General features: G+C 43.0%; 1 protein-coding gene across 1 annotated transcript in view; it reads left to right on the top strand.

Moving 5' to 3' along the window:
- Window positions 1-25,199, top strand: part of F9 (coagulation factor IX) — a 64,613-nt gene that overhangs the window by 16,512 nt on the left and 22,902 nt on the right. Inside the window, exons 4-6 of the mRNA XM_040323776.1 lie at window positions 1,292-1,405; window positions 6,418-6,552; window positions 12,004-12,236. Coding sequence (XP_040179710.1) covers window positions 1,292-1,405; window positions 6,418-6,552; window positions 12,004-12,236 — 482 coding nt within the window. The remainder of the gene's footprint in view (window positions 1-1,291; window positions 1,406-6,417; window positions 6,553-12,003; window positions 12,237-25,199) is intronic.

Consider the following 25,199-nt stretch of genomic DNA (forward strand, 5'->3'; position numbering starts at 1 on the left):
GGCAAATGTACCTATGGGGTTTTGCAAACCCAAGAGGGAAGGTGGATGTTCACTGATTATTCTGAAATCCATAACTAAAGTAACCCACCAGCCTTGAAATACTGGGCTGCCACTGCCATTTGTTTTTGAAGTTGAAAAGTCCTTATTCTTGCTTCACTACCTAGTGATTGACAGGCATGGAACAAGCATACAGCTAGTAAAGTGTAAGCACACTTGACTTCCACACTCATTCCAACTCTGATGAGTTACTAACAATGAAGAATTGAGGTAGAAGTCCAAGAAGTACATAGCCATGGTGGCTTTCATTATTGTATCCCTCGTACATATTGTTGGAAACATTTGTAAGTCTCAAGGCCTGACCTTCTTTGTTCAGGTTTCCTTTAAAAGACATTACTAATAGCCAAGACATTTAGGTAGATTCAGGTAGGGGCACGCAAATCTAGGTCGGCGTAGCCTAGCGTGTTTACACTACGCCACCTTAAGTAAGAGAGGCAAGTACTGTATTCTCAAAGTACTTGCCTCCTTACTTAGGGCGGCGTAGTGTAAATGTGGCGCGCGTAAGGGCGCCTAATTCAAATGGGTTGGGGGGGCGTGTTTAATGGTAATTAGGCTTGACCTCACGTTTTTGAAGTTTTTTATTCACTGCGCATGCGCCGGGCGACTACATTTCCCAGCGTGCATTGCGGTTACGTACGCCGCACGGGCCTATTGATTTCGACGTGGACGTAAACGACGTAAATCCCGATTCGCGGACGACTTACGCAAACGACGTTAAAAATTCGAATCTCGCGGCAGGAACGGCGGCCATACTTTAACATTGTTATTCCACCTAGTAGGTGGAATAACTTTAGGCCTCCTAAGGCCTTACGGAAACGGCGTAAATCGACTGTTGCGGCCGGGCGTACGTTCGTGAATCGGCGTACAAACTCATTTACATATTCTACGCCGACCGCAATGGAAGCGCCACCTAGTGGCCATCCAAAATATTGCAATCTAAGATAGGACGGCGCAAGTCGTCGTATCTTAGATATGTTTAAGCGTATCTCTGTTTGAGCATAAGCTTAAACAAACGTCGGCGTAGATTCTGAGTTAGGTCGACTTATCTACTGATAAGCCGGCCTAACTCTACCTGAATCTACCTAAATATCTTGCAGGTATACACTAATTTGAACCAAAGGTTCTTAGCATTTCAAAGAATTCAACATAGGCTTTGCTACTTGCTACACTGGTGTGATCACAAAATAAATCTTCATACAACATTTTTTAATGGATTTGTTTGCTATTTCTTTAGATGGAGACCAGTGTATATCCAACCCATGTTTAAATGGAGGCGTCTGCAAAGACGATGTGAGTGCCTATGTATGTTGGTGTGAACATGGATACAGAGGAAAGAACTGTGAGTTTGGTATGTATCGCCCACCTGTGTTTACACAGAGAGACCAGGCTCATTCCAATCATGGAAACAGAAAAGCTGAATAATTATGTTTATTTTCAACATACATTAACGTAATTTCTCTTTAAGGAAATGTCTCCCAAGTTAATACATTTCAAATTAGAGATTGATTAAAGGGCCTTTTGTTGGCATCGCAACCAGATACCAGTTTTCTTTTCATTATTGCACATTAGAAAATGTAATCTAATGTATTGTTATGAGCATCTTTATGCCATTTTTTAGAACTCTGCCCTAATATGTAAAGGTGCATATAAATGAATGCTGCAGTGTAATCACTGATTCATGTCCATCGTGCAGCGTCCATGCAGACCAAGGAGTCCAGATTTTAAGAAAACTCATGAAATTTACATTCTCAAACAAGACTTTCAGAAACTCATCACAAGCACATATGTTTAACCACTTAAGCCCCGGACCTTTATGCAGCTAAAGGCCCAGGCCAGGTTTTGCGATTCGACACTGCGTCGCTTTAACAGACAATTGCGCGGTCGTGCGACGTGGCTCCCAAACAAAATTGACGTCCTTTTTTTCCCACAAATAGAGCTTTCTTTTGGTGGTATTTGATCACCTCTGCGTTTTTTTATTTGTTGCGCTATAAACAAAAATAGAGCGACAATTTTGAAAAAAATGCAATATTTTTTACTTTTTGCTATAATAAATATCCCCCAAAAACATATATAAAACAAATGTCCTCAGTTTAGGCCAATACATATTCTTCTACCTATTTTTGGTAAAAAAAATTGCAATAAGCGTTTATCGATTGGTTTGCGCAAAATTTATAACGTTTACAAAATAGGGGATAGTTTTATTATTTTTATTTTTTTTTACTACTAATGGCGGCGATCATCGATTTTTTTCGTGACTGCGACATTATGGCGGACACTTTGGACAATTTTGACACATTTTTGGGACCATTGTCATTTTCACAGCAAAAAATGCCTTTCAATTGCATTGTTTTTTGTGAAAATGACAGTTGCAGTTTGGGAGTTAACCACAGGGGGCGCTGAAGGAGTTAGGGTTCACCTAGTGTGTGTTTACAACTGTAGGGGGGTGTGGCTGTAGGTCTGACGTCATCGATCAAGTCTCCCTATAAAAGGGATGACTCGATCGATGCAGCCGCCACAGTGAAGCACGGGGAAGCCGTGTTTATATACGGCTCTCCCCGTTCTTCAGCTCCGGGGAGCGATCGCGAATAGCCGCGCCCTCGTCCCGGATCGCTCCCCGCTGGTTTCCGACCGCCGCATGTACCGGGGGGGGTCCCGATCGGACCCCCGACCCCAGGAAAGGCGGGGACGTACATGTACGCCCATATGCCTGTACGTGCCATTCTGTGGACGTACATATACATGCGGCGGGCGTTAACCGGTTAAAAATACAAAAGGTATACTGGGAGTGACATTGCTTAGCCATAATTGAGATATTAGTGTTGAATGAACTAACCCTTTAATAGCAATATGCATTTTCTTAAAGTAGAACTATAGGCAAAACTTTTTCATTTTAGAGCAATGGAAGGTGTTAAGCCTTGTACACACGGGCAAACATGTACGATGAAACCGGTCCGCCGGACCGTTTTCACCGTACATGTCTGCCCGGGGCTTTCTGTACGATGGCTGTACTAACCATCGTACAGAAAGCCGCGCGTAAACAATACGCGGGGCGTGTCCGCGTGGGCGGGCCTGCCAGTTAAATGCTTCCACGCATGCGTCAAAGTCATTCGACGCATGCGAGGGATGGCGGGTGCTCGGACATGTACGGTAGGTCTGTACAGACGACCGTACATGTCTGAGCAGGCAGGATTCCAGCGGACTGTTTTAAAACAAGTCCAGGAATATTTGCCCGCTGGGAAAAGGCCCGGCGGGCAAATGTTTGCTGGAATCCTGCACGCTAGGGCCAACACACGACCAAACATGTCTGCTGAAACAGGCCCGCAGACATGTTTGGTCGTGTGTATGGGGCCTTAAGCTCTGTAAGATTTTTTTTTTTTTGCCATAAAGCCCTGTACACACGATCGGTTTGTCCAATGAAAGCAGACCGATGGACTGTTTTCATCGGACAAACTGATCGTGTGTGGGCCCCATCGGTTTGTTTTCCATCGGTGAAAAAAAATAGAACATGTTTTAAATTTTACCTATGGAGAAAAAAACGATAGAAAAAAACAATCCTCTGTGTGGAAGTCCATCGGTCAAAAAAACATGCATGCTCAGAATAAAGTTAACACATGCTCGGAAGCATTGATCATTTTTTTGCATTTTTATATCACTGATCAATGTAATAATGTCACTGGTCCCCAAAAAGTGTAATTTGGGGTCAGATTTGTCTGCTGCAATGTCGCAATCCCACTAAAAATTGCAGATCGCCACCATTATTAGTAAAAACAATTAAAAAAGTCCCTAAATCTATCCTATAGTTTGTAGAAGTGATAACTTTTGCGCACACCAATCAATAAACGCCGATTGCGATTTTTTTTTTCACCAAAAATATGTAGAAGAATATATATTGGCCTAAACTGATAAATACATTTGTTTTTTTATATATTTTCTTTTGGATATGTATTATAGCAAAAAGTAAGAAAATATTATTCTCGCTCTTTGTTTGTTTATAGCGCAAAAAATAAAAACTGCAGAGGTGATCAAATACCACCAAAAGCAAAGTTCTATTTGTGGGAAAAAATCTGTTAAATCGTAATTGTCAGTTAAATCGACTCAGTGCCGTATCGCAAAAAATGGCCTGGTCGTTAACCACTTCTCGCCCGGCCTACAGCAGAATGACGGCCAGGCTGTGGTTCAGTTATCCTGACTGGGCGTCATATGACATCCAGCAGAATAACAGCCCCTAGGGTCATGCATCGCGGCAACCGGTTGGAGGCTCTTTACCATGTGATCAGCCGTGTCCAATCACAGCTGATCACGATGTAAACAGGAAAAGCCATTGATCGGCTTATCCTCACTTGCGCCTGACAGACGTGTGTAGAGGAGAGCCAATCGGCTGCTCTCCTGACAGGGGGGGTCTGTGCTGATTGTTGATCAGCGCAGCCCCCCCTGGATGCCCTTCCAGGACCACCAGGATGCCGCCAGGACCACCAGGGATGGGCACCCACACTGGACCACCAGGTATGCCACCTTAAACCACCAGGGATATGCCAATCAGTGCACAGGCAGCTAACAATCTGTGCCCATCCACAATGCTTGCCAGTGCCACCAGGGATGCATATCAGTGCCACATATCAGTGCCACCCATAAGTACCCATCAGTGCAGCCTTTCAGTGTCGTCTATCAGTGCCACCCATGAGTGCCCATCAGTGCCACCAATCAATGCCTGTCAGTGATGCATATCAGTGCCACCCATCAGTCTCACTTACCAGTGCCCATCAGTTCTGCCTATCGGTGCCCATCAGTGCCACCTCATTGGTGCCACCTTATCAGTTCCTGTCAACGCCGTTTTATGAGAGCCCATCAGTGAAGGAGAAAACTTACTTATTTGCTAAATTTTATAACAGAAACAAAAGAAAAACATTGTTCTTCTTCAACATTTTCTGTCTTTTTTTATTTGTTTAACAAAAAATAAAAACTGCAGAGGTGATCAAATACCACCAAAAGAAAGCTCTATTCGTGGGAACAAAATGATAAAAATTCTGTTTGGGTACAGTGTAGCATGACAGCGCAATGGTCATTTAAACAGCGCTGAAAGCTGAAAATTGGCTTTGGCAGTAAGGGGGTATAAGTGCCTGATTTTGAAGTTGTTAACCCCCTTAGCGGTATCCCCGAGCGTGACTCGGGGTGGTTTTTCCATGTTAGGATCGGTATCCCCGAGTCACGCTCAGGGTAGATGTGCAGAGCGTGCAGCGGCGCGGCTTACCTTTCACAGCATCCACAGACAGGGAATTACTTATCTTGTCCCTGGATCCTGCGATGCATCCCCGCTGTGTGAGCGAGCGGGTGCTCGCTCGATTCACAGTGTCCCCGTGTGCCGCCGATCTCCGTTCCCTGCGACGTTACGACGCAAGTGGGTGGAGAACGGCGCCAAATTCAAAAAAGTAAGCCAACACATTACATACAGTATACTGTAATCTTATAGATTACAGTACTGTATGTAAAAAATACACACACCCCTTGTCCCTAGTGGTCTGCCCAGTGCCCTACATGTACTTTTATATAATAAAAACCTTTCTTTCTCCCTGCAAACTGTAGATTGTCCATAGCAACCAAAAGTGTTCCTTTATGTCAAAAATGGTTTTAGAGCAGCTAGAAATCAGCGATAATAAATTATAATCACTTAGAATTGTGCGATAACGATTTGTGGGGAAATTCGTCATAAAAAAATAAAAGTAATGACAGCGACAATTCTGCAACTGAGCAAATTTCAGTGATTTTGAGTTGATTACATTATTGAATAATTTTTATTATAATTATATTATTATTTGTTATAATTATTTATTATATTATAATTTATAATTTTGTTTTTAAAAAAAAATCATACCCGGGATGCCTACTAGACTCTTGTTTGGTCAGATTTAAATGAGTTATTTCTAAGAATTGCAGGCCTACAGTATAAAACGCCAAATTTCCTTGCAAATTAATTGTACGGCTTTTGGTACGTAATTCCAGACAGAATCATACCGCCAGGGAGGTTAAGAGGGCAAATCCTTCCATGGCTGAAGTGACTATGCTTCACCCTCTTGTCATAATTTTATTCTGGCTGCTGCAGAAGACTGCTCTGTCACTTTAAACCCTGAAAGAGGATGAAACATCAATTTATACATGACCCAGAATATATCTTACCAGGAGTCTTATAATTAGGATAAGTTGTTCCAATATCATCAATCACTAGTATTACTTTGATACTGTTACTGTAAAGTTGCTTACGATTTTCTTCCCATATAAAACAATGTATATTGAGAGTGTATGTATCCCTTTATTGCTGTATACACATTTATTTACAACATACCATCTCCTAAAACACTTTTGCAGAATTGCCAGTTACATGTACCATAAACAATGGAGGGTGTCAGCAAATGTGCAGGGAAAATGCTGAGAAAAAAGTGACATGTTCCTGTGCGTCGGGATACAAACTGGGAGAAGATGGGCAGACGTGTCAGGAGATAGGTAAATATGATATGCTTATAAACTTTTAATTTATCATGAGATTGTTCAAACTGCGGTAGATGTGAACTTGTAACTTCACTCATGGAAAAATATGGCAAATCAAAAAAAAAAAAGAACAGCATATACAATTACTACACAAACCATATAGTGATTCAATGCTATTATAAACAACCTTTCATTTTCATAATATTAAAATGCAATATGGCAACCTGGAGGTGTTTTGTACACAGTTGGTGTACAGAACGCCCCCAGAAATTTCCCGTTTGTGTGATTGCCTCACAGCTTTTTCCAGAAGTCCGTACCAACATACAAGTCAGATTTTAGGCATCCTGTGCAATAGGAATTTCTGTTTTGGTGAGATACTCCCAAGGGTTAATTACTTCTAAAGCAGGGGGCTCAAACTCAAATTACCTGAGGGCCACAAGACAAGTTTCCATATCCCATGGGGGGCCACATGCAAACTTTCAAACTTCAAAAACAGTACTGGTGTCAGCAAACGCATTATTAACCCTGACCACTACACTGCACACTGACCACTACACTACACACTGACCACTCACCATCAGGGTACAGCACATCAGGGCACAGGGCACAGCACACGAGTGCACAGTGCACATCAGGGTACAAAGCCCAGCACATCAGGGTACAAAGCCCAGCACATCAGGGCACATCAGAGCACAGCACATAGGGGTACAGCACAACAGGCCACATCAGGGTGCACGGCACATTAGGGCAGGGCATATCAGGACAGGGCACATGGCACATCAGGGTACAGGGCACATGAAACAGCACATCAGGGTACAAAGCCCAGCACATCAGGGTACATGGGGCACATCAGGGTACATGGGGCACAATCAGAGCATATCAGGGCACATGGGGCACATACGAGCACACCAGGGCACATGGGGCACATACGAGCACACCAGGGCACATGGGGCACATGAGAGCATATCAGGGCACAATCAGGGAACATGGGGCACACCAGGGAACATGGGGCACATGAGAGCACATCAGGGCACAGCACATCAGAACAGGGCACATGGCACATCAGGGTACAGGACATGGCACATCAGGGCACAGCACATCAGGACAGGGCACATGGCACATCAGGATACAGGGCACATGAAACAGCACATCAGGGTACAAAGCCCAGCACATCAGGGTACCCCATGTACCCTGATGTGCTGGGCTTTGTACCCTGATGTGCTGTTTCATGTGCCCTGTACCCTGATGTGCCATGTGCCCTGATGTGCTGGGCTTTGTACCCTGATGTGCTGTTTCATGTGCCCTATACCCTGATGTGCCCTGTCCTGATGTGCTGTGCCCTGATGTGCCATGTCCTGTACCCTGATGTGCCCTGTCCTGATGTGCTGTGCCCTGATGTACTCTCATGTGCCCCATGTTCCCTGGTGTGCCCCATGTTCCCTGATTGTGCCCTGATGTGCTCTCATGTGCCCCATGGCACATCAGGGTACATGGGCCACATCAGGGCACAATCAGAACATATGTGGCATATCAGGGCACATACGAGCGCACCAGGGCACAATCAGGGCACAATCAGGGCACATCAGGGCAGAATCAGGGAACATGGGGCACATGAGAGCACATCAGGGCACATGGGGCACAGCACATCAGGACAGGGCACATGGCACATCAGGGTACAGGGCACCCTGATGTACAGAGCCCAGCACATCAGGGTACATGAGGCACATGAGGGTACATGGCACATTGGGGCACATGAGGGTACATGGGGCACATCAGGGCACATGAGAGCACATGAGGGCACAATCAGGGCACATGAGAGCACATCAGGGCACATGGGAGCACATGAGGGCACATGAGAGCACATCAGGGCACACGAGAGCACACGAGAGCACATGAGGGCACATGAGAGCACATCAGGGCACACAAGGGCACATGAGAGCACATCAGGGCACACGAGGGCACATCAGGGCACATGAGAGCACATCAGGGCACAATCAGGGCACATGAAAGCACATCAGGGCACATGAGAGCACACCAGGGCACAGGTCAGCATTTACTTGTTGTTTTCTTCAAAGGCAGAGTTGCGCAGGAAGCGTCTGTCATAAGTTCACTTGTCTCTCCAGTCACGCTGCTACTCCCTGGCAGCCCCCCCCCCTCTCTTCTCGTCCATCTCAGATGATGTCACAAGCAAATGGGGATGGACGAGAAGAGAGGAGGGGCTGCCGGGGAGTAGCAGTGTGACATGAGAGACAAGTGAACTTATGACAGACGCTTCCTGCGCTACTCTTCATGCACCTTGATCTACACTTCCGCGGCACCCGCCCTGCCTGCGGGCCATTTAAAACCGGCCCGCGGGCCGGTACTTTGAGACCCCTGTTCTAAAGGGATGCAGACCCTACAGCTTTTATTTTTAGGATACTCAGAGTGTATTGAACCAGTCACTCCCATTTAGAATCAGCCTGCTGAGGACATAGTGAAACAGTTATTTCCCCAAAGGTAGGGATTTGCTAAAAAGTTTGCTAAAATACCTGCAATATACTGTGATCATCCAGAGGGGATTGTTTTTTTTTTCAAACAGAGGTGGAGTTATGCCCTGTACACACGATCGGTTCGTCTGATGAAAACGGACCGTTTTCATCGGAAGAACCGATCGTGTGTGGGCCCCATCATTTTTTTTCCCCCATCGATGAAAACAAATAGAACCTGTTTTAAATTTTTCGTATGGTTAAAAAAACGATAGAAAAAACGATCGTCTGTGGGGAAATCCATCGGTCAAAAATCCATGCATGCTCAGAATTAAGTCGACGCATGCTCGGAAGCATTGAACTTCATTTTTCTCTGCACGTTGTGTTTTACGTCACTGCGTTGGACACGATCGGATTTTTAACCGATGGTGTGTAGGCAAGACTGATGAAAGTCAGCTTCATCGGATATCTGATGAAAAAAACGGTTTGTTTTCATCAGATGAACCGATCGTGTGTACGGGGCATTACTCTTTAAATCTGCACATGCTCAGAATAAACTTAGATATTGGACCCATTGATCAATACCTGTGATTTTTGCAAAATGGATCAGAAGCAGATACAACTGGCAATGCTCTCCTGGGGTAAAATGCTATTATCTAGGTTCACAGGAATGTCTGGCATACAGCCTGTATAATACAGTAGAAACATGGGGGTAGATCCACATACAAATACATTGGCGCAGCGTATGTGAGATACGACGTGAACGCCACCCAGCGGACGCCGAAGTATTGCATCTTAGATCCGAAGGCGTACGAAGACGTACACCTGTCGGATCTAACCCAGAAGCCGTCGTATCTTGTTTTGAGGATTCAAAACAATGATACGACGCGGGAAATTTGAAAGTACGCTGGCGTATCAGTAGATACACCGGCGTACTCACTCTGTGGATCTGCCCCATGGAGCTATATCAGGGGTTGGTTCCTGCCACCGAGTCTGCTCAAGGTTAAACAGGATGAGATGGAAAATACTTGTGATTAGCCCCCAGTTTAGCTTTACCAGACCACTTCTTCATCATATTGCCAAATTCAGTGAATAACAATAAGCAACTAACATCAGTATCCTCAGTCTTAATATCTACACAAAGGGGGTCTCTGTACCACCAGATGTTCCCCATGTGTATACATCTTATAAAATCCTTCCTTTTTAAAGCTGTCTGCTTACAAACTGATGACTTGTTCCCAGCTTATATAAAATTGGAAAGATTTCTGTAAACATTGATTGAACTGGATGGACTCTTTTCAACCTAACTACCGTATTTATCGGCATATAACACGTACAGGCGTATACAACGCATCTTCATTTTACGAGGGAAGTTTCAGGGAAAAAAAATACATTTAAATAAAGAACTTTTATGCAAAATAAAGGTCAGTGTCCATCAATGCAGCCTGATCAATGCCCATCTGCAGCCTCAAAATTGCCCATCAATGCAGCTTGATCAATGCCCATCTGCAGCTTCACAATTGCCGTTTAATGCAGCTTGATCAATGCCCATTCACAGCTTCACAAATGCCCATCAATGCCCATCTACAGCCTCACCATTGCTCATCAATGCAGCTTAATCAATGCCCATCTGTAGCCTCACAATTGCCCATCAATGCAGCTTGATTAATGCCCATCTGCAGCCTCCCCATTGCCATGAATGCAGCCTGATCAATCTCAGGGAGGGGGGCGGGATGAGCGCCATCAGATACATACATACATACAGGGAGAATCTCCTCATTACTCGGCAGCCTCTTTATTACAAAGTCCTGCCTCCTGGACCGGCTTCTATGGTAGACAGAACATTGGTCCAATGACAGCCCAGGAGACGGGACTTCCTATTACAGAGTAAACAGATTCTCGCTGTATGTAACCTGGCGGCGCTCATCCCGCCCCCCTTCCCGTTCTCTCCGAGGCAGCCCAAATTGCAGTATCGGTATATAACATGCACACACTGGCCCAGATTCAGGTAGATCCGTGCAATATTTGCGTGGGCAAAGGGCAACGATTTTGCCCTGCGCCCACGCAAATATTTTGAAATTGCGCGGGCGATATGCTAAATAGCCGGGCGTAAGGCTGCCTAATGTAAATGATCCCGCCGGGGGCGGGATTCATTTAAATTAGGCGCGCTCCCACGCCGAGCGAACAGCGCATGCTCCGTCGGGAAACTTTCCCGACGTGCATTGCGGCAAATGACGTCGCAAGGACGTCATTTGCTTCTAAGTGAACGTGAATGGTGTCCAGCGCCATTCACGAATCACTTACGTAAACGACGTGAAATTTAAATTTCACGAGCGGGAAGCGCAGCTATACTTTAGCATTGGTTGCCCCTGCTATTAGCAGGAGCAACCTTGCGCTAAAGTCGCCGTACGGAAACTCCGTACCTTGCGTGCGCAGGGCCCGCGCAACTTTTGTGAATCGGTGGTAGTATGCAATTTGCATACTATAAGCCGATCACAATGACCGCGCCCCATAGCGGCCAACGCAAGAATGCAGCCTGAGATATGAAGGCATAAGGAGGCTTATGTCTGTCATATCCTAGGCTGCAGTCGGTGTAACGAGGTTCCTGAATCAGGAGCACTCGTTACACCGGAGCAAGTAAGCACTTGCGCCGCGCAACCTATGGTTGCACGGGCGCAAGTGCTTCTTGAATCTGGGCCACTATTTGAAACCGATTTGCAGGGGGTGAAAAAGTGAGTGTTATACGCCAATAAATACAGTATATAACTATGTAAGTCATATGGCTGAACCATTGTTCTCCATGACTTGAATTCTGTTAATTGCAAGGTCACAAGAGTTATCTAGAACTCAATGTTAAGTGACCTCTACGTCCCCATCCTAGTTTATCATATTATCTCCACCACCACCTAAATAAGCAGGTCCCAAACAACAACCAATTCTAGGAATGCCTATGTGTAATAGCCACAACAAATAAAATCACCATGGTTGCCTCCTTTCACAGTACAATATCCATGTGGAAGAGTCAGTGCACCAGAAGCAGTTCCAAAAGAGGAAACCCGTACCATCCTGGATCTTGAAGACTTTGCAAGTAATATTTCTTCCACTGAACACCACAACTCTACTGAAAACATACACTTGGATGACCATTCAGATGATATTGTGCCCGTAACAGTGGATCCAAATGTCAGGATCGTTGGTGGAACAGACAGTCTGAAGGGTGAATTTCCGTGGCAGGTAGGTTAAACGTACAGTATGAGTTATTTATGGAATGCGGATTGGTCATCACCTTGCGAGCAGCACTTTAATTAGACAGTGCAACTAACTCAACACACTGATCAGTGAGTCTGGTCATCCATTCTGCTCACTTTTCTGTCTTCTCCTGCCAGCACATGTACACACAGCAGAACCCGACTGTACCCCAATGCTGCTGTGTAGGTCATGGCAGGTGGCTGATATCAAGATACATTTAGGTACTTATAGTAGTTGTATAACAAAAAAATATTAAAATTGCACACAAAAAAGAAAAAGATAAGCCTCTAATTTTTGGCACTGTTCTCAGAATTGCCTCTGCAGTCCTCTTCCAGGTAGAATGATGGCAAGTGTCATCCAGCCCACTTCCTTTAAGCCCTGGCTGTCATGGACATGCCCCCTGGGAGTGCATCATCACACAGCCTGGAAAGACAGCACTCCTGGACTGAGTGGAGCTCACAATTTATTATACAAGTGCTACTCAGTCCAAGAGAAAGGACCATCCACTGTTGCTAAAAAAAAATAAAAAAATTAAGGACCCGTGATGCCACCAAAACGTGTGGTAGACTGCAGGAAAAAATGTATAGGATATTAAAAAAAAGATGATTTTGGTGAAGCAAAGACATCATCTTATCAGCCAACAATGAGTTACATAGTTAGTCAGGTTGAAAAAAGACACAAGTCCATCCAGTTCAACCACAAAAAAACAAAATAAAAAAACACAGTAAAATCCTATACACCCAACTCCATACCCACAGTTGATCCAGAGGAAGGCAAAAAACCCCAGCGGAGCATGATCCAATTTGCTACAGCAGGGGAAAAAATTCCTTCCTGATCCCCCGAGAGGCAATCGGATTTACCCTGGATCAACTATACCTACAAATCTTAGTACTCAGTTATATTCTATACATTTAGGAAAGAATCCAGACCTTTCTTAAAGCAATCTACTGAGCTGGCCAGAACCACCTCTGGAGGGAGTCTGTTCCACATTTTCACAGCTCTTACTGTGAAAAAACCTTTCCGTATTTGGAGGTGAAATCTCTTTTCCTCTAGACGTAAAGAGTGCCCCCTTGTCCTCAGTGATGACCGTAAAGTGAATAACTCAACACCAAGTTCACTGTATGGACCTCTTATATATTTGTACATGTTGATCATATCCCCCCTTATTCTCCTCTTCTCAAGAGTGAATAAATTTAGTTCCTCTAATCTTTCCTCATAGCCGAGCTCCTCCATGCCTCTTATCAGTTTGGTTGCTCTTCTCTGCACTTTCTCCAGTCTCCTATATCCTTTTTGAGAACTGGTGCCCAAAACTGAACTGCATATTCCAGATGAGGTCTTACTAATGATTTGTACAGGGGCAAAATTATATCTCTGTCTCTGGAGTCCATACCTCTCTTAATACAAGAAAGGACTTTGCTCGCTTTGGAAACCGCAGCTTGGCATTGCATGCCATTATTGAGCTTATGATCAACTAAAACCCCCAGATCCTTCTCCACTACAGACCCCCCCAGTTGTACTCCCCCTAGTATGTATGATGCATGCATATTCTTAGCCCCCAAGTGCATAACTTTACATTTATCTACATTAAACCTCATCTGCCACTTAGTCGCCCAATCAGACAGAGCATTGAGGTCGGCTTGTAAATTGGAGACATCCTGTAAGGACGTTATTCCACTGCATAGCTTGGTGTCATCTGCAAAGACAGAAATGTTACTTTTGATCTCAGACCCAATATCATTTATAAATATATTGAAAAGTAAGGGTCCCAGCACTGAACCTTGGGGTACACCACTGATAACATTGGACCATTCAGAGTAAGAATCATTAACCACGACTCTCTGAATTCTGTCTTTCAGCCAGTTTTCTATCCATTTACAAACTGATATATCCAATCCTGTAGACCTTACCTTACACATGAGCCATGTGTGCGGAACTGTATCGAACGCTTTTGCAAAATCCAAATATATCACGTCCACAGCCACGCCTCTGTCCAGGGTTTTACTTACCTCTTCATAAAAGGAAATCAGGTTTGTCTGACAACTTCTGTCTTTCATGAATCCATGTTGTCTGCTGCTTAAATAGTTTTTTTCCAGCAAGAACTCATCCATGTGGTCTTTTATTAAACGTTCCAGTATCTTCCCAACTATAGAAGTTAAACTAACAGGTCTATAGTTACTTGGTAAAGACTTTGTTCCCTTTTTAAATATGGGCACCACATTGGCCCTGCGCCAATCCAGTGGTACTATTCCTGTCTTTAATGAGTCCCTAAATATTAGATACAGTGGCTTTGAAATGACAGAGCTCAACTCACCTAGGATCCGTGGATGGATGCCATCAGGTCCAGGTGCTTTATCCACCTTTATTCTGTCTAAATATTTCTGGACCATATCACTTTTGAGCCATTGTGGATTTGGGGCTGTGTCACTCCCACCCCCATTTTGGACATGAGCTCCCCCATGCTCCATTGTATACACAGAGCTGAAGAAAACATTTAGTAAATTTGCCTTCTCTTTGTCCCCAGTCACCCACTCTAGATTATTTTGTAAGGGGCCTACATGCTCAGACTTCACCTTTTTACTATTAATATATTTAAAGAATTTTTTGGGGTTTGTCCTACTATCTTTTGCAATCTGTCGTTCGTTTTGAATTTTTGCATCCTTGATTTCCTTTTTGCATATCCTGTTATATTCTTTGTAACATTTAAACAACACTAGTGTTCCTTCATTTTTATATTTTTTAAAAGCTACTTTCTTATTGTTTATAGCTTTTTTAACTTTGACCGTGAGCCACATAGGTTTTATTTTTAGCCTTTTAAACTTATTGCCCATGGGAACATACTTTGCAGTGAGGTTCCACACAGTCTTTTTGAAGAATTCCCATTTCTGTTCTGTGTTCATCTGTGCCAATAGTCCCTCCCAGTCCAAGTCCTGGAGAGCAGCCCTCATCCTTGGAAAATTTGCTCTCTTAAAATTTAGTGTTTTAATATTTCCTGTATGTATTTCTTGCTTATAGTTAACATTAAATGAAATCATGTTATGATCACTGCTACCCAGGTGTTCCTTTATCTGAACATTAGTAATAAGCTCTGCATGGTTTGAAATTATCAGGTCCAACAGGGCATCATTCCTAGTTGGGGCCTCAATAAACTGCACCATAAAATTGTCCTGCAATAGGTTTTTAAATTTTTGTCCTTTAACTGTCCCAGAAGTGCCATTAATCCAGTCAATTTCTGGGTAGTTAAAATCCCCCATTATTATCACCGTCCCAGACCTTGCAGCCCTTTCCATCTGTGCAAGGAGCTGAGTCTCCACCTCCTCATTAACATTGGGTGGTTTATAACAAACTCCAATGATTAATTTTGAACTACGCACATCTGTATGCAGTTCCACCCATAATGCTTCAGCCTCATCACACTCTCCATCAACCAGGTTCTCTTTCACGCTTGCTTTGAGGTCACTTCTCACATAGAGACAGACCCCTCCACCTTTCCTTTTTACCCTGTCTTTCCGAAAGAGAGCATAGCCAGGAATATTAATAGCCCAGTCATGTGAGGATTGAAACCAAGTTTCAGCAATACCGATTACATCATAGCTCTCCTCATGCATCAGAGCTTCCAGCTCACCTGTTTTGCTTGGCAGACTTCTGGCATTGGTGAACAAACACTTAAATGTATTGTTACATTTTTCTCTGGTGTTTTTCATATAATTTATAGTAGTACAAATGGCACTATTATTTCCAATGGCTGTTTGCAACATGGGAACTTTCTTGTCACCTGCCATAACCCTCCCCCCATCTATCCCCATTCCACTCTCCATTAATGTCTGACCACTAACTGACCTGTCTGCTCGATGCAATTCTAATTCACCCTCCCCCCTCAATCCTAGTTTAAATACTCCTCCAGCATTCCCATAAACCTCTCCCCCAGCACAGCAGACCCCCTTCCATTCAAGTGCAAACCGTCTTTAGCATATAGGCTGCACCCCAATGAAAAGTCAGCCCAGTGCTCTAGAAACCCAAATCCCTCCTTCCTACACCAGGTCTTTAGCCATGCATTCAGCTCTCTAATCTCCCCCTGCCTTTCCTGTGTTGCGCATGGCACAGGCAATATTTCAGAGAATATCACCTTGGAGGTCCTTCCCTTCATCTTGCAGCCTAGTTCTTTAAATTGATTCTTAAGGAGCCTCCACCTTCCATGTATACTGTCATTGGTTCCAACGTGGACCAAGACAGCTGGGTCATGCCCAGCCCCTCCCAGTAATTTATCCACCCGGTCCACCACATGCCGAACCCTGGCACCAGGGAGACAGCAAACCATTCGGTTGAAGCGATCCTGGTGACAAATTATTCTATCAGTCCTTCTGATTATAGAATCCCCTATTACCACCAACTGTCTAGGCCTACCTGCACTCCCCTCCCCACCTCTACTAGATGGGTTGCTCTCCCGGCTGTTAGGGGTAGCAGTAACATCTAGGGCTGCCACCTCTGTGTTTGCCACCTCCACATCATCACCCAACTTGGCAAATTTGTTTTGATGCACAAATACAGGACTGGCCTTCCCTTTCTTCACGCCCCTTCCACTCCCTCTAACTGCATTAACCCATCTCCCTATCTGATAATCCTGACTTTCCCCTCCACCCTCCACATCAACCTTACTGACCACTTGCTCAGCGAGCAGAGGACCCCTTTCAAGGTTGTCATTTCTACCCAGTGTTGCAACTTGCTCCTCCAGATCTCTAATACGAGCTTCCAGAAGGGCAACCTGCTCACATCTGTCACAGCGGTATCCATCTTGGAGCTGTTGCACCAATTTTGCATACATGTGACACACTGTGCACTGAGCAAACCCTTCAACCCTGCTAGCACTCATTTCCCAGTTACAATATAATTACTTGTATGAAGATTAAGATAATACTTACAGTTTAAGAAGACTCGTGTCTTAACTCTTGTTTTAAACTCCTGGTTTTTAACTCTCCTCTTGTAATCAAAAATTCCACTTCTGATCAGAAATTCCACACCAGATCTTAGCAAGGAGCCAGCTCTTATGGAGTTTTTACAGACACTTATATACTCACCTGTTAACAATTAAACACTCCCCTTAATTAGCAGAAAAGAAAAAAAAAAGCTGTTTAAAAAGTGTCAGAGAAAAAAAGACAAACAATTGAACACTTGCAGCAGAAACAGTTAAAAGCAGCTAAAAGCAAATCCTGGTTATTAACTCTTCCTCTTGTAATCAAAAATTCCACTTCTGATCAGAAATTCCACACCAGATCTTAGCAAGGAGCCAGCTCTTATGGAGTTTTTACAGACACTTATATACTCACCTGTTAACAATTAAACACTCCCCTTAATTAGCAGAAAAGAAAAAAAAAAGCTGTTTAAAAAGTGTCAGAGAAAAAAAGACAAACAATTGAACACTTGCAGCAGAAACAGTTAAAAGCAGCTAAAAGCAAATCCTGGTTATTAACTCTTCCTCTTGTAATCAAAAATTCCACTTCTGATCAGAAATTCCACACCAGATCTTAGCAAGGAGCCAGTGATAAGGAACACAAGGTATTTTCCCCTATTTGCAGGGTCTTTAACCACTTCCGAACCGTAGGTTGTCATATGACGTCCTGGACTTTCAGTGGGGATATCTGAATATTGCCTGCAGCTACGGGCATCATTCAGATATCCATCTCTTCAGCCGGTGATCCTTTGCCCAAAAGAATGATCATAGCGGCAGTTCCGCCGCTTGATCGTTCTTATAGGCAATGGGAGGGGAAGCCCCCCCCCCTCCCGCCGCCATCCGGTGCTTCTCCGGGCTCTCCCGTGCGAAACGTGAGAAACGATCTGCCGGCGCCAGATGGGAGGCATAGAGATGACTGGTGACCAGATGGTCCCCAGTCATCTCTATGATCGTCGGAGGCCCAGGCGCGATGTTATGACGTCACGCCCGGGTACCGGAATGTAAACAAAGCCGCAATCGTGGCTAAAAGCATGAGATCCGTGAATTTTTTTTCACGATTTTATGCTTTCCAGCCTGGAGGAGAGATGTGGGGTCCTATTGACCCCGCATATCTCCATAAAGAGTACTTGTCACGAACCATTCCTATTACAATGGATATTTACATTCCTTGTAATAGGAATAAAAGTGATAAAGAAAAAATAAAAAAAAGTGTAAAAATAAAATTAAGTAAAATAAAAAAAAAAATAATAAAAAAAAAAATTTCAAATTCCCCTATCCCCGGTAGCTCAGAAGCGAACACACACGTAAGTCCCATCCACATATGTAAAGGCCCTTCAAACCACACATGTGAGGTGTTGCAGTGTGCGTTAGAACGCCAGCAACAATTCTAACACTAGACCTCCTCTGTAACTCTAAACTGGTAACCTGTAAAAAAAAAAATAAGCAACGCCTATGGAGATTTTTAAGTACAGAAGTTTGGTGCCATTCCATGAGTGTGCGCAATTTTAAAGCGTGACATGTTAGGTATCTATTTACTCGGCATAACTTCATCTTCCACATTATACAAATAAATTGGACTAATTTAATTGTTTTGTTATTTTTTAATTCATGAAACCTTTTTTTTCCAAAAAAAAGGCGTTTGAAAAATTATTGCGCAAATACCATGCGAGATAAAAAGTTGAAATGGCCGCCATTTTATTCCCTAGGGTGTCTGCTAAAAAAAATATATATATAGTGTTTGGGGGTTCTGAGTAATTTTCTAGCAAAAAAAATATGATTTTTGCATGCAGGAGACAAGTGCCACAATAGGCCCGGTATGGAAGTGGTTAAAGGGTTAAGACACAGGGGAATATGCATGTATTTCAAAAAGTATTGCATATTTATTTTTTGTTTTTTTGCCCTGACATATGTCTGTCTGAAGCTCTTATCTGCTCTTCTTTATGAGACTATACAGCTCATGCCCTCTACATATCTTCCTAATATGTAGGATATGTTAAAATGGTAATGAGTACCAAATGTGTGTGCTTGCTTTCAAGTGGGTAGCATACTTTATTAGGTAATCCTGATGATCAAAATTGGAAATTGCAGTTGTCTAAAATTTAAACGAGACACCGAGACATTTTCCTGCCTGTTCTATACAATTAAATGTTGTATAGCTTTGGCTGTGAGGAAATAAAATACCAATAAAAAGTTTAACAACCGCTTAATTGTTGGCAGTGCACCTACACTGGATTATTCAGGGTTATCTAGCAAATCAAAGAGTACAAATCACACAAACTTTTCAGCAAAGTTAAACCCTCTTACACCACTTTTACCTACAGGTAAGCCTATAATAAGGCTTACCAGTAGGTACCTTGAATATTTCCTAAACTTGCACAGTTTAGGAGATGTTTTGTATATGCACTGCTGCCGACGTCATCAGCACATGCACACTTAAGCTGTGCCATGACCAGCAGCCCCTGAGAGCTTGCGCAAGTGTGACATCATTGTGGCTCCGGCCAATCACAGCACCGGAGCCGCGAACCCTGAAGTAACTCCTTTGGAAGATGTCCGTGCTGTATTTAGGGGGCTGACGCCGATCCAGGGCATCGTTCTAAGGTAAGTATTTCATATTGAACTAGCCACCCTAAGCCAGGAAGTGTGTTACTAGCCAGATCACCAGGTGTAAATAAAAGAAGAAAAAAAATAAAAACAGAAAACGAATACAGCCACAATATCTAAGGACTTTGTTTTGGGGTTTAGATATGCTTGAGCCAGTTGACTGGTCGCGTATTAGCTGTTGTTGTTTTCTGAGCTTTACTTTACTGGAAAGTACTGATGGCTCTTATCCTTATGTATAAACTAACATAGCTGTAACCCTTCCTTGAATGGGGTATGTAGAGCTACCCCCGAAGGAGCCGCTGATTTGTTGTTGGGATCGGCATATTAAGTTACCTTGGTGTGGTCTAGGGGTGTAGTTGGAGAACAAAGTAGTGAGCGAAGGTCCAGGCAGTGAATAGAGGTTTTCCAATGCTTTATTTCAAGGCCAATATCAACTTCAATGGGAAAAAAAAAGGTTGATGAAGAGAGGGAGAACACTTTGCAGTATCAGGCCTGGATATGAACCGAGCAATCCTGCTCGCAGTAGTATCAAATTATTGTTCGTCTCCACCCTAGCCAGAGTGGGTGAAGTGCCCCCGGACATACTCCTGCCACAAGTCTGGCAGCCGAAGTGTCACTTTAGATTGCTGGGAGGAACAGATCTCTCTCACAGACCCGGCTCTAGGGCCTCTGCCACAGGCCTATTACTTTAAGCGAACTAAATGGACGATTTGAGCGAATCCTCCCAGTAAGTTTTAGCATAGGTCACCAGATGATAGCAAAGCATACCTGTCAGTATTCCAGTCACCAGATCCCCGATTGGTTCGTTCGAGCCCTGTTGGACAACCTGCCTCCGGGTTCTCCTCAAGCCGACCCCCCAATCGAACGGCACCCAGCCTGGGATCCTCTCAATAGAACTGGGGATCCAGTAAGTCACGGAAGTCCCCTTTTACCTCCGCATGAGGTTCTGTGTAGCTTGCAATTTTCGCCAGGTGGGCCGCGCTGGCGGGGTCCATGGATGCGTGCACCCTGAAGGCGGATGCCGCACCTGGAACCGGGAAAATTGTGAATGGGAGCAAACTAACTCTCCTACTCCCCACTAACTTTAGCGTAGTGCCCATACTGAAAGTAAGGGGGCGCTACAGGTAGAATTACAAAGTTCTAAGAGATTTATAACTATATGACTAGCTCTATGGAGTATATCACGGACAGCACAATGTAAAGAGTGCAGTAGTACGTTACGGTATATAATGGAACGGTGTGAGGTATACATTAGTGCTACAGTGTGAGTATACACTGTAGAGTGCTGGACATGAATTCTAGTGGTCCAGAGAATGGAACATACAGCACAGTGGTTGCAGTCTATAGCATGTATTATACAATGCAGCATATGGGGAGTTAGTGGACAGTCACAATTGCATTTCTTCTAACTGTCTCTCATTTGGAGGGACTGTCCCTCTTTTGCAACCAAATCCCTCTTTCCTTTGTCCGGCCTCAGTTGTCCCTCCTCTTTTTTGTCTGACATGTATATCTGTAGTGAGAGATGATACCGCTCTTAAAACTGCCGATCCCTTGGCTTTGCTTCCGTTCCACTAAACCAAAAGGGTGCTGGCTATGCACAGGTGCATTGGATAGAAGAAGATCTTGGACTGCCGCACTCCTTAAAAAGATGTCTTTATTGTACAAATTAAATCCAAAAAACAACCAAAACGATGCAGTCAAAATGAAGTGAACAACAGGAAAAAGCTATGAGCTATGTTGTTCACTTCATTTTGACTGCTCGTTTTGGTTGTTTTTTGGATTTCATTTGTACAATAAAGACATCGTTTTAAGGAGTGCGGCAGTCCAGGATCTTCTTCTAACCAATGTATATCTGTATACAGAATGTACTATTTTCTACGCTGCACTAAACTTTTTATCCAACCTGGATATTACAAAATTTTTTATTTTGAAAAGTCAATATAAAGAAAAAATAGAAGTAAAAAAAGCACTTGTGTGGTTTAGCCAATCATTTTCTGTATATTAAATCGTTGTGCTCTGTGTAACCTGAACCATGCCAGGGACTTGTCTGTTGTCTATGTACTGCGTGCTAAAAGGTGTCCCTACTTAACAATTTCATTTTGCCTATGTACTGTGTGCTAAAAGGTGTCCCTACTTAATAATTTTATAAATTTGTAATTGTCCTTTTCCTTATAAATGAGCACTACACAGTAACACTTATCCTGTGAAAATAGTCGTGTAAATGTAAAACTGTATACAAAGTTGAGGACTAGATAGAACTGCAGTGATTTACACAGTGTGGGGTTTCTGCTTCCCTGCAATCCCAAAGTTGCGTTTTTTTTGCTAAATTCCTTGAAAAATACACAGTACAAAGTAATAAGGTGTAAAAAAGAAAGATCAGCTTGTCCCGGGAAGGCATCATTATCCATTATGTGAAGAACATTGTATAGCGGTACAAATTGTTTTGGTCTTTCAGGTGACACATTACAGTATGCAAACCAGAGAATACATTTCCTCCAATGATATCTATAGAAGCTGCTCTGCCCTCTGGTGGATATTTGAGGGTGGTGAGAGCGATTGTATTCCAACTTGCTGGCGTATGTTAATACATTTTTTTATTCTTGGATCAGCCTCATTAAAAAAAAGGGAATTGTTTATGATAGAACTGTTGCTATCACTACATCCAGCCAAACAACAATTTTATCCAGTGTCATTTGCAATGAGAGAATAGCTAATAAGCTTTACAGGATCTGACATCCTTAAAAATGTGCTCAGCCCGTTCACAATACAACAGTGAATGGCAGCATAATTCATCTGATGTGTGCATTGAATCATGGGAGCTGTATATTTTTTCTGCCTGATTCATTTTTAAAGGCAAGAGAAAGGCCACACCAAGAACCATATAGAAAATGCAAAATGTCAAATGACGTAAAACTGCTAATAAGACATACAGTATTTACAAATAAATATATAAAAGCAGAGAAAGTTAGATTAGGTATCGTCTCACAGCATATTGATCAATGCCATATACCATTTTGGGCTTAAAAAGTCCATAAAGTGGAATTTGTAGCACTCTGCTATTGACTAATAGGACAGGATGTCAGCGATGTGCTAGAATATATTACTCTCTGCTATACAATGTCATTTTTAAGATAAACTATTATTGGGCAACACAACATAAAGTGGTAGCATTATACAGCAACCTCTACCTTACCGGGCAAAATAGTGCATGCCAGGTGTGTTGGGATCACAATGCACCAAAGTATGTAACATGTAACATGTATTGTAGATGTAACATGTATGCATTGCTGTATAGTACATATTAGCTTATTACTGCAACATGCAGCAAGACAAGCCAAAGGTGTTAGTGCGATGCTGTGCCATTCATTATGAATGGCAGTCATTTTGAATGGCACCCCAACACAGCTTGTGATGTACATGCATTGTAGTCCAAAGAATAGTGATGCGCTAACATGATTAGTGGTGCACTGGCAAAAAATTCTGGGCCGCATGCTAGTTTGCAAAATGCGTTGGAGTAAAAGAATAGGTAACTTGTGTGCAAACCAACAATTTTACTGAATAACGGCAAGGCAGCCGCCAACACTGCAATGTGTCCCCAGACATAAAAATAATTGAATAAAATAAATGTGATGCTGCCGCCAAGATAAGAAATCAATTCACCATAAGGTGAATCAGCATGCCGTGCAAACAATAGAAAGAATAACCCCCCCCCCCCCCCACTGGGCAGTGACCCCAGATTACCAAAAAAACTAAAATACAATGAGTATCAGGAATCACCCTCATGGGTAATGATCCAAAATATTTGTATTCTTTTGGACATTTTGGCTTATAAAAAAAAATAGTTTGAAGGAAAGATCACCACAGGAGGTCCTAGCATTAAACCATTCTTCCAGATTTTCCACCACCCCTTGTGACTGGTCTGCCCATCTAGACCCCCAATAGGTGTGGTTAGCGTTAAAATTTGTTACCAGTCTAGCTGCTTCAGCACAAGCTTAAAGGGTCACTAAAGGATTTTTTTTTTTAGCGAAATAGCTTCCTTTACCTTACTGCAGTCCTGGTTTCATGTCCTCATTGTTCGTTTTTGCTTTGATGTTGCTGTAATTCCTCTCTGTTCTGGATACTTCCTGGTTGTCTGTTTCCTGATCACCACAGTACTGGGAGATTTCTCACTGTGGTGACTAATTAAGGAGGTGTGTCTAAAACCCCTCAGCACCAATCCAGTTTCGTTTTGCAAAACCTTCCCTGCCCTCTATTGGCTCTCTGGCTCTGTACATCAGAGAACCAGGAAACAACAGCAAAAACGAAACTAAACTGTAGGTACATTATATGATTGTTTTTTATCTATTTTTAATCATTTTTAAAAGGAATCAGTTAACTATTATGTCTCTATACCCTGTAAACAGTAATTTCAGCAAAGAAAATGTTTTCCTTTAGTGACCCTTTAAGTAGGCTAAAGCCAGTACATCCTATATTGTTAGGGTGAAACCACTAGAACCTATGGCATATACAGTAGGTATTGCATAACTCACAGGTCAGGCAACCACTCAGCAATAGACGAAAGGTGCCAACAGACATAAGATGATTACAAGTCTTTGATATTTCTAGTATCAGGAATTGACTGGAATACTTATGAGGTACCAAATACTTTTGCAGAGCTTAATATGATAACACGGTTCTTTAGGAACATTTGAATGTCATTGAATATTCATAAAGACTCCACCTATTGTAGGCATCCATGTTAAATGATTCCCAATGCAAAAATGAATACTGGATGAGTTATCAAAGACGGAACGGTGACTGCCCAAGGGTGAACTACCACTGTATAGTGTAGTGTCTAATGCCGCGTACACACCATCACTTTATGTGATGAAAAAAAACAACGTTTTGAAAAACGCTAATTAAAATGACCGTGTGTGGGGGAAAACGTCATTTTATGTCTTGTGAAAAACGACAAAAAAACATTGAAGCATGCTTTAATTTTTTGTGTCGTTTTTCAAAACATCGTTTTTTGTGTCAATTAAAATGATAGTGTGTGGGCAAAACGACGTTTAAAACAACGTTTTTAAACCCGCGCATGCTCAGAAGCAAGTTATGAAGCTAGCTTCAATGGAAAAGAGTGCTGAACGTAACCGCGCTTTGCTAGAGCATTTTGAAAAAACGATGGTGTGTAGGCAACGTCGTTTTTGAAAATTAAGTTTCAAAAACGTTGTTTTATTTCATGATTTAAAACTTCATTTTTTTTTCATCACATAAAGTGATGGTGTGTACGCGGCAATAGACCTCTGCAGAAAAGCAGATGATGGACCTTTTAACCATTCCCACCTAGAGTTCTGGTGCTGGTTTCGCCCACAAAGGTTCTCACCCTAGAATAGACCAAAAGTGCTTTAAAGGGAATATATCAT

This window comes from Rana temporaria, chromosome 9, assembly GCF_905171775.1.
Source record: "Rana temporaria chromosome 9, aRanTem1.1, whole genome shotgun sequence".
NCBI lineage: Eukaryota > Metazoa > Chordata > Amphibia > Anura > Ranidae > Rana > Rana temporaria.